Source organism: Gymnoscopelus braueri (assembly GCF_963280865.1).
Source record: "Gymnoscopelus braueri genome assembly, chromosome: 19".
Taxonomy (NCBI): domain Eukaryota; kingdom Metazoa; phylum Chordata; class Actinopteri; order Myctophiformes; family Myctophidae; genus Gymnoscopelus; species Gymnoscopelus braueri.
The window spans coordinates 50,813,351-50,824,398 of NC_137621.1; the positions used below are offsets into that span (position 1 = coordinate 50,813,351).

The following is an 11,048-nucleotide window of genomic DNA, read 5'->3' on the forward strand; positions in this document are numbered from 1 at the left end:
CCCATGGTCAGTGGTGGAAAAAGTACTCAAATATTTGACTTAAGTAAAAGCATTGATACTGTAGAAGTACTCTGTTACAAGTAGAAGTCCGGAATAAAAAATTTACAAAAGTAAAAAAGTATTGGTATCAAAATGTACCAAAAGTAAAAGTACTAAAACGTTTGAAAATAGCAGATCTCTGTGTGGAGTTTAAATGTTCTCCCCGTGTCCCGTAGGGTAGGTACCCTCACAAAAACATGCTGTAATCCTGGTCTCTATACTGCCTCCCCCTGGTCAGCCGGGGCGCCTGATGGAGGGGAAAGGACATGGTTGGAATAACGTGTTCCTTCCACGCGCTACGTCTAACCAGGGAAACTCCTGGTTAGACGGTTGACACTCTGGTGGTGACTTCACAACATCCCTAGCTAAACCAGGGCTACATTTTAGACCTTGGTAAACCTATAAAAGCACTTGCAGTGTAGACATGGTATCAGGGAATGTCATCTGGGCACTCAGGGGATGGCAATTGCCAAACCAACGTTCGCATTTCACCTACAATTCTGATTTTTTTCCCCCAGATTCATCAGATTTTAAGCTGGTGCTGAGTGCATCTCAATCCACACCCATCCATCTACATGTGACATGTGACACACATGGCAGAAATTAGTTTTCTTGTCTTCAACCATACATTCATTAGTCACTCTCAATGCAAAGCTTGTAGATCGACTATTTTCACTTATTTCACATACTTTTCATTTTTTTTACACCCTATTTCTTTTCTTTCCTGCAATGACGCCTGTGACTGGGATCAACTGGTTTAGCCGTGTTCTGACCCTAGAGAGAGAATCACAGAATGCAGATATGGTCTGCCCTCCCAAAAATAACTCCCTCAGAAACGAGTGCCGTTATAGTGGTAGTTCCTACCCATAAACCTGTTGAATCTTATGAATCCGGCAAGTTTCTTCAAGTACTTATTGGAATAATTAGTTTGGTATCACATCAAATCAATCTTTAATTATACAGCACATTTACAACAATCAAAATTTACCAAAGTGCTATACAGAACGAGACAACACATCAACAAGAAATTATATGAAGTGCAAGAAGAACAACAAAGTAAGGATTTAAAAACCTCTATAGAATGAACACTTCTAATGTGGAAGGTTCCAAAGCTTAGGAGAGGCAGTAGCAAAGGCGCGGTCACCCCTACTCATCAGTCTGGTTCCGTATGACGGAGAGACAAAGGCTTTACAGATCTGTTTACATTCCCTGTGCATGAAACCTGTGTTGTGATAGGTTGAAAAAAGACTCCGGGGGACGTATACATACGACGGAAGTCCTGGCCTATAGACACGTCGTGACCAGACTTTTCTCCTCTGAGATGAGAAAAGGCTGGGAACGAGGCTAGTATACTCTAGAGCAGCGCTGGTTCTCAAAGTGAAGACTGGGGACCCGCTTGTGTCCTTGGGTCCGGGATCCAGGGGAGTCCCCAGCAAAATGAGAAATGTTAGACCACTTAAAAACACAACAAAAATAGCTGATCCACAAGCTCACAATGTATCGCGATGCAACGCATTATTAAGATCATAGGGTGTGTAGTGCTATATTAGATCACTCCAATATGATATGATTTATCCCTCCACGGCAGCGGAGGCACCGAGGTAGGCTTACCAGATTAATCCGTGTACGGGAGTGTGCCACGGCTAGGGGGCGTCGCCCTCTGCTATGCCTCAAATTCCTACACGGCACCACCCTCTTCCTCCTTTCTTCCCTCTCCGCGGCATCAAAGAGGTGGACATTTAGAGCTCCATATAAGTAAGCTCTTTGTGCAGAAAGTAACCTCGCAGCTATTCAATAGCTTGGCAAAACTACTTGTAGCTCCTCCTTTGAGTGCTTCTGCTTCGCTCCGCTCGGTTGTGCCATCTCGTTCAGGAGTTTGTCGCTTTTGCTTACAGATGTACGTACGGGCGATACACGATCTGGTCAGCCTGTATAGTGGCGCGGGGGGTTTCTTGTCCTTTCGTCCTCCCGATTGTCTCGGATTTGGGGACTGTGCCTACCCTGTTATAAGTTTGTGGGAAGCTGTGTATAGTTAGCTTTGCTGTTTTTTTCCCTGGGTTGAAACACACACGTGCTTGCGTGTTACGCATGCTCACATGTTTTCTTCTCACGCGGCTATGCCATATTGTTACATCACAAACTCCTGCGCTCCGGGTGGGCAGGTTATGAGATTCCTCTAACCCCAGCGAGTGCTCCAACCTAGAGTGTGCTTTGTGTTAAACTTGTGCGTTCCACGCAAACCGGTCTGAGCCTTCTCGACCTAGCTAGCGGTGTACACATTCGGGTTGTAAGCACACTGTGTCCTCCCTGTATGAGGCCACGGACTACAACTACAGGCGAGTGACAATATATGCAGCAGGAAATATACACAGGGGTTTGCACTGTTGTTTTTTCCACGCTTTGCAGGCCTTCCACGTTGATAAATCACTTGTGTATTATATCACAATGGCTTTTGCCTGCCTGACTTGAGGTGTCCGCATGTCCGCAGAGGCCAATTCATGGCGACTATGATCCTTCCTGTGGGGACATTGTCGGCAGAGCACCGAAGCTGAGGACTGGCCCTTGGAAGGTCAGTGACCAGCTTCTTGGCTCCACTTATGCCGTCCTCTCCTCCATGGCCCACCTGACAAACGCGGCCATGCTGCTTGGCTCCTACCTGGCCCGCCTCATCCCTTCCCTCTCGGGTGGGCGCCAGGACCTCGTCGACGAGGTGATGGAGGTGTGCAGGTTGCTTGGTCTGCTGCAGATGGAGCTGGCACGGGCTAATGGCCGGGCCGTGACCTTGCGACACCACCTTTGGCTGTCTCAGTCGACACTGCCTTTGCCAATCCAGAAGCCCTTTATGGACCTGGGATGGAGGCCATACTGTCGCAGGCAACGAAGCTGGTTAAAGACAAAGAGACTTTCCAGCAGTTCATGGCTTCGCACCCTGGCCCTGCTCCTCGGGGTTCCCGGCAGTCGAGACGGCGGCTGCCGTCCTGTCTCGGAACTGCGCCACGGGTGGCTTTCTGCGGCTACACAGACGCCGTCGCCTCATGGTGTATGCTAGTTAGTGTGGTCCCGATGGCGCCCCCGGTCCTCCCTGATGGGAGTGTCGACGTTGGGCAGGGTAGCACACAGGGTGTTGGCTCGCTGTCCCAGGTGGCTCTTTCCCCGTTTTCCCTGTTCCGCTTGAGGGTGGACAGGGTCGAGATGTGGTGCCATCGGTGGCTCTTGATAGCCCTGTGATGACCAAGGCCCCCCTGAGTCAGGTTGTTGCTGTCTCTCTTCTTGGGGTCGCTGTGGCGGCTGTCACTGACCCATTCTGGTTTCACAAGCCCAGGGGACCCTGTGGCTTTCAAACCTACGTCGTCTCCAGTTGTGGGCCTGGCCCCTGGGAGGCGTAGGTGGGCAGATTTGGGGCTCCTGGACAATGGGGTACATACATTGCAGAGTTCCAGAGCTCTTGCAACTCACAGCTTATCAGCAAAGATGGCGCGTGCTTAGTGCGTGGTGCGTCGGCCATGATGCGATTCTAGAGACCTGTACTGTCCAGACTGTGCTGCAGTTTTTGTAGTCATTGTTGGATAAAGGCCGGGCGGTGTCTACACTGAAGGTGTACCTTGCATCTCTGTGTGTCATGATGACGGGCTGGAGGGACCGATGGGTAGACACCCATTGCTGTCCCGCTACATGAGGGGCGTTAGGTGCCTTCGTCCGGTGCGAGCTCCCCTGGTTCCCACTTAGGATCTCGGCTTGGTGCTGTCTGCTCTTGCTCAGCCGCCCTTTGAGCCCCTGGACTCTATTTCCCTTAGGCACCTCTTGTGGAAGGTGGCGTTCGACCAGCTCGACTAAGAGGGTCAGTGAGCTCAGCTTCTATGGAAACGGACCGCAGCTCCCTATTGTGAGGACTTCAGCTCAACCCCTTCTGATAACTGAGTTTGAGCTTTGTTCCTTTTCCTAGCTCACAGAGTAATCTGATATTGTGTATATCATATTGGAGTGATCCAATATAGCACTACATAACGATGGTTACGTAGGTAAGCACGGTTGGATCACTCCAATCGTCTTGTGATACAGCGGTTCTCAAACTTTTTAATTTCAAGGACCCCCATAACTCTGAGAGAGTACAAGTGGAACCAAATGGACACATTACGGGTCCATTTGGTTCCATTTGTACACTCTCAGAAATATACACCCATTAGGGGCCATTTGGAACCCCCTCCCTGGACCACACTTTGAGACCAACTGGTGTAACAGAGTGTTTCCAGTGAGCCAACATGCACAATATCAGCACCCTGACTCTTTTTACCAGATCCTTAATTAGTATCATTGGTAAGACCTGTGAAGGAAGTAAGGAAGAGGCACAATGTCTTTCTAATAGGCTATGGCTGCTGTGTATAGAGCTCATTTGCTTATCCTTGAGAGACACTGCTCTAGAGTAGGTGGGGTCTAGACCTTAGTTGAAATGTGAGACACACACACAGACAATAAGAGATGGGTAAATATGGACTGAAACATAGATAGTAATAGTATGCTATAAGACAGATATGTAACACAACAGCCAATAGATAGGCAGCAAGACGGGGGCAAATAGCAAGTCAGATGGACTGACAGTTTGGAAATACCACTAACAAGACCAGCTTTTATAGAACACATGGAAACCTTGTATATCCAAAACTGGTACTTGTCAGGAAAATGACAACCTGTGTTTCAATGGATCCAAATAGTTATTATTTAGTCACAGGCTTTTTTAAATACTACTTTTCATTAGTTAAATATTTATCAAAACCACACTTAATGTGGGTTTTTATTTAATTTAATTTAACTTAATTCACACACCTATTTTGGGCATGTTACATACGATCTGCAAGCTTGCAGATTTTAGTTTGACGTGATCATACGGCAAAGTATAAAATACAGCATTAAGTTTATGAAAAAACAAGAAATATGGAGATACAAGGTTTCATATCTGCTATTTTTCAACAGTTGACATATAAAATAGGGTTAAAGTGGTTCAACGCTATATATACAGTACAATAAATATAATGGGGTTTATGTAAAATATGGGACCCCCTGGAACCCACTCAAGGACCCCGTGGGGGGTGCCCAGACCCCACTTTGAGAACCGATGACATAGAGGAGATGGGAAGGGAGGGAGCGAGGGATGGAGGGAGGGAGGGTTTGTAGTTACCGTGGTAACGGCTGGCTCTTTGTGAGAGGCTACATTCCTGGCGTGTGGTGTGTGTGTGTGTGTGTGTGTGTGTGTGTGTGTGTGTGTGTGTGTGTGTGTGTGTGTGTGTGTGTGTGTGTGTGTGTGTGTGTGTGTGTGTGTGTGTGTGTGTGTGTGTGGGTCGATAAAAACAGTGCCTGTGGGGAGCGGAGGAGACAATGGTTGTTCAGCCACGCCGCTGGTGGTGGTGGTGGTGAGGTCTGAGGGAAGGGAGGATGACGACAGATATGTGGAAGATCTGAGAACGAGAGGACAGAGAGAGATGAGATGAGATGAGGCGATAGGATAAGAGAGAGAGAGAGAGAGAGAGAGAGAGAGAGAGAGAGAGAGAGAGAGAGAGAGAGAGAGAGAGAGAGAGAGAGACAGCCGTTCGGAGTCTGACAGGGAGGTGAGTGCTGGGGAAGGGAGGAGGGAAAGAGAGAGAGCGAGAGAGAGAGAGAGAGAGAGAGAGAGAGAGAGAGAGAGAGAGAGAGAGCAAGCACGCTAAGGTTTTTGGCTCATCTCGCTATTGACTGAATGTGTCACCCACATTGTATTGCTAGTACGTCTCTCTAAATCCTATATTTATACTTTGCTGAAAATAACCAACCTACAAGCTTGTGAGCTTGTAGATCTACTACAATTTCGTCAACGTTGCATAAATGTGGCGTGTTACTTCTCATCTGCTTAGCAGCATGCGGTGCCTCTGTTGGTGAGGATTTGGCGCCACGAAGCAACGACCAGTCCAATATTCTCTTAAGATTTCACATCAACATTTCAGTTTTTCACAGGTGTGGGTGTGTGCGTGTGTGTGTGTGTGTGTGTGTGTGTGTGTGTGTGTGTGTGTGTGTGTGTGTGTATGTGTTTTATAATTAGCCCCACATCGTTTGCGAGGAGACTGCGTTAATGAGGCAATTATCATTGAGCCTTTCTGTCGAGATAATGATCCGTCAAGTCGACAACCTGTTGTCTGCGGCAGGGGCTTTTGTTTTTCTAGCGGAAAAGGCTTCTCCCTCTTCCTTCTCCGCGCGACGGGGAAAGGTGTGGTTCTCTCTCGTTTGTCTCTGTTTGCTCTTCTTCCCCTACCCCTACACACATGTGCACACACACACACACACACACACACACACACACACACACACACACACACACACACACACATACACGCGCACATGCATACACACACGCGCACGTACACACATACACACGTCAAATCCACTTGGGCATTCAGCCTCGCTGCCGTGTGCTTCAGCGAGGGTCAAATCGCAACCACGGGCCTGATGCAACATCTTCGTTCCCCTGGGAAAGATAATGTTATCCCCCCCTTTGTTTTTATTTTCTTTTTTGCAGAGTGATGAATATTAGCATTTTGCAGTGGCTCCCACCGCGCCGTGCTTCGCTGCACTAACGGTTTAATTCCATTACATGAGTTGGCAGGGAACGGAATAGTGCATTATGGAAGAAAAGTGTCTTAACAGGTTAAGGAGGAAAGCCAAAATGTATACGTGGCCGGAAATAGCAGACCTACAAGATCACAACGCGGTGCCGACGTGGCACCGCGTGAGCTTGTAGGTCGGCTATTTCTGGCGTGCGACACAGCCGTGTGACGAAACGTAAATTAGGCTGAAGGAAGAAAGCACCACTGAAAAGTCCTTACTCCACCATGGAATGTGTTCATTATGAGCCCATACCGACATCTGGAATCATTTGCTAATGACATAGCATAGCTCTTTGTATGCGTATAACTGTAGCGACAGCTGCACAGACGCCGGTAGTTCAGTATTGAAAAGATTGTTCACAGAATAAAGCTTTTTTCTTCAGGCAGCCCCAGAGAAAGATATGGCTCAATCCCGGCATTCAGCCAGAAGAAATAAGGTCTTTTCACATGGGGAAGCAACGCAATGCCAGCGTCTCACTTGCACTCCTCGTGTGAATAGATGTGTTTATTCGTGTCAAAAAAGAAAAGTTCAACAAAATTCAGTTCTTGGCGCAGGCGGGCGCATGCGTGAAACGAGCACCAACTTGTCAATTTCACCAGATCGCGCCCACTTGTTGCTAGGCCTGTCAGATTGCCCACACCCCCCTAACTTGAACGCTCGCCTGTCATTGAAATTACTAAACACGTCAGTTCTTCCTGTATGAAAAGACCTATTTATGTTGTCTGCATTCTGTCCATGTACCAAAATAAGTACTTTGTGTCTTGCAGAGCTTGATCGTGATGGTGGTCTGCGTGGATACGAAGCTGTGCCGTGACAGAGGGCATCGTGGGTAGAGAGAGTCATGCGACACGCGTCCCAATACGAGCGCCACCTCTTCCTGGGTGGTGCCTTGCTTCTCCTTGTGGCGGGCCCCGCCCTGTGCTGCCCGGCCCGCTGTGATTGCTCCGCCCAGAGCAAGTCAGTAAGCTGCCACCGCAAGCGTCTTCCCACCATCCCCGAAGGCATCCCCATCGAGACCCGCGTGCTGGACCTGAGCAAGAACAAGCTGCGCAGCATCACCCCCGATAACTTCTCTTCCTTCCAGCAGCTGGAGGACTTGGACCTGAGCGACAACCTCATCAGCGCGGTGGAGCCTGGCTCCTTCCGATCGCAGCTAGCCTTGCGTTCGCTCATCCTCCGCAGCAACCTGCTCCAGCTGGTCCCCGCGGGCGTGCTGTCTGGCCTGACCAACCTCACCCACCTGGACCTGAGCCACAACCGTCTGGTTGTTCTCCTGGATCACGGCTTCCAAGACCTGCGGCGGCTCACCTCTCTGGAAGTGGGCGACAACGAGCTGGTGTTTGTTTCTCAGCGAGCTTTCACCGGTCTGTTGGGACTCCAGAGTTTGACGCTGGAGCGTTCCAACCTGACCGTGGTCCCCACCGATGCGCTGGCGCACCTCCATAGCCTGGTGGAGCTGCGCATGCGCTATCTGAGCATCGGCCTCCTCAAGCCGTACTCCTTCAAGAGGCTGTGGCGCCTCCGCCACCTGGAGATGGACCACTGGCCCTGGCTGGAGGCGGTGCCTCCCCTCTCGCTGCACGGCCTCAACCTCAGCACTCTGTTCATCACCCACACCAACCTGTCTGCCTTCCCTGGCCCGGCACTGCAAAACCTGCCCTACCTCACACACCTCAACCTGTCCTACTGCCATATCCAGCACATCCACCAGGGGGAGCTGGGTCAACTTCCCTATCTGCAGGTCTGCTGCAACTCTGTTCTTTTAAACCACAGCTAAAAAAAAAAATGTTTGCTGCTGAAAACATTAAGGTTTCTTATATGCTTTACTTGCTTATCTTTCTAATTGCTTTTCACTTCTTCTGTTTTTATTGTATTCAAATGTCCTTTTTATGTTATGTTTTTATTTAATATTAGTTTTTATCAGGCGTTTCCTTCAAAGGAGATGTGTTTATAATTCCCCCCTCTCTCTTAATTTTCACAGAATTCAAATGTCGTTATAACGTGCTTCTTTTACTTAATGTTTTACGTCAAGCACATTGAATTGCTTTGTTCTTGAAATGTGCTCTACAAATACACTTGCCTTGCCTTCCCTATATCTGCAGGAGCTGCGCCTACAAGGGGCGCACCTGGCTTCCATTGAGCCCTTAGCGTTTGTGGGCCTGAGGGCTTTGCGTCTGCTGGACGTGTCTCAGAACCGGCTGGACTCTCTGGAGCGGGAGGTGTTTGCCTCACCTGACAGCCTGCAGAGGTTGTGTCTGGGCGGGAACCCGCTGGTGTGTGACTGCCGTCTGCTCTGGCTGCTCAACGACCACCGACCTCCCTCCCTGCAGTTCCTGGACCTCCAGCCTGAGTGCAGCGCCCCTGAGCGCCTCCAGGGAAAGCCCCTCCGAGACCTCAAGGAGCCTCTGGTGTCCAGGTACCTCATGCGCTGCGCCTCCTTTTTTTAACCTGCGACTTATAGCCTGGTTTATACTTTGTCACATGACGATGTCGCGGGTAAAACAGACCTAAAAGCTCACAAGTGAGCTTGCGTCTTATTTTTTGGACGTGTGACACCGCTGTGCGACAAAGCTTCAATTAGGCTCATGTCAATGTACGTACCTGCTACTTTTTGCACCTTATGTCTAACCTCATACCTGTAACTTTTTATGCTATATGTATAAAGGCTCATATCTCCTGAAAAAAAAAAGATATGGAGCTTGTACAAAATAAGAATATCGCCCACTTTGTTACACGACAATAAAAGTCCATTCTGATTCTGATTCCGAGGTACGTGACCTGCACCAAGCCGCGGATCGGACCCAACATCACCCAGCTGCTGATGACCGAAGAGGGCCAGCCCGCCCGCCTCAGCTGCACGGCGGAGGGAGCGCCGCGGCCGTCAGTGGCGTGGCTGACGCCTCACCGGCGCTACGTCACGCCCAAGAGCAGCGGCAGGGTGGAGGTCCAGGCCGACGGCACGCTGGTCATCAAGGCGGCCGAGCTGCACGACGGAGGGGTGTACCTGTGCATCGCCAGCAACGCGGCGGGCAACGCCAGTCTGTCGGCCTCTCTGGCGGTCAAGAGCCTGAGCGTCGGCGACAGATCGTTGTACAGCAACCGCAGCCAGAGCCCGTACCCCGCGGACTCCAACAGCAGCTGGACGAACGGCACGGTGCTCTACAACATGACCCTGCCCATAGACCTGAAGACCATCATCATCTCCACAGCCATGGGCTGCCTCTCCTTCCTGGGCGTGGTGATCTTCTGCTTCCTGCTGCTGTTCGCGTGGAGCAGGGGGAAGGGCCGGCACAAGAGCAACTTCGACATCGAGTACGTGCCGCGCAAGCACAACGGCGCGGCCAGCGAGGCCGCAGAGACCAGCGGCCCACGCCGGGTCAACATGAAGATGATTTGACCTCCACGGTTCGGGTGGCACAGGGGGGTCGTGACGTACGGCTGCGACGTCGGCAGACAGTGCACACATATCAGTTTAAAAAAGAAAAATAACTTTTCTATGACACTGTACGGAGTCCTGGAGTGGCTATAGAGAGAGAGTAAACAACTATATTGAGGACACTTTTGTTATGACAGCTCAAAATACTATTTTGTGGCCACAATAACTCGTTCCAACATTTTAATTAATTAGTGGCCGTAATATCTAATTCATTCCCACGTTTGACTTACAATTTACAATGTATGCATTTAGCAAATGCTCTTAACCGAAGCGACTTACAATAAGCAAGGTAAACACATAGAATGTAGAGGGACTGTATAGTATTAGTCCAGTATAGTAAACTAGGATCACAAGTAAAAACCTAGCATCAATCTAAACTATTACTTCCAACATAATAATCTGTATATTGAAACTATAGGATACCTGGTAAACAAATTACACAAAATATCGGAATGAGTTATCTCATGGCCAAGAAATATTACATTAAGCGCCCAATAGTAAAATGTGGCCTCAATATAGTTGTTTTTTTCTCTGTATGGCCACTCTGGGGCTCCATACACAGTGGCTTTGTGACAAAAAAAAAGTGCTGTACCAATATAGTGGGTGTCGATATGAAGGTAAATCTTGTGACAAAGTGGACAATGTTGATATAAAAAAACGTGATCTTTTGAAACTGTGGACGTGTTTATATTCCAAATGGTGTTCTCATCCAGCGCACTGAGTATTACTACTATAGCCCACATATCAATATGGAAGTGATGCAGTGCTGCTGCCCCCTACTGGTACGTGTTGGTTTTTTTTCTCCGTGGTGATGTGATGAGTAATGGTGTTGTCCGCTCACCGTGACATCCAGGTGACACAGGGAAGTGACAGGGGACAACTTGGGGTGACGGTGGCATGCGACCGCTTGCCACGTGTCAGGACTAAACTGTCTAATATCCCA

At 49.2% G+C, this 11,048-nt stretch overlaps 1 protein-coding gene across 1 annotated transcript; it reads left to right on the forward strand.

The window, feature by feature from the left end:
• Positions 1–7,510: 7,510 nt before the first annotated feature.
• On the forward strand, positions 7,511–10,066 carry lingo2b (leucine rich repeat and Ig domain containing 2b; the record flags this gene model as incomplete). The annotated part of the gene is made up of 3 exons (XM_080413459.1): positions 7,511–8,410; positions 8,772–9,085; positions 9,439–10,066. 3 exons carry the CDS (start codon positions 7,511–7,513, stop codon positions 10,064–10,066), a joined length of 1,842 nt encoding a protein of 613 aa, XP_080269585.1.
• Positions 10,067–11,048: the final 982 nt, after the last annotated feature.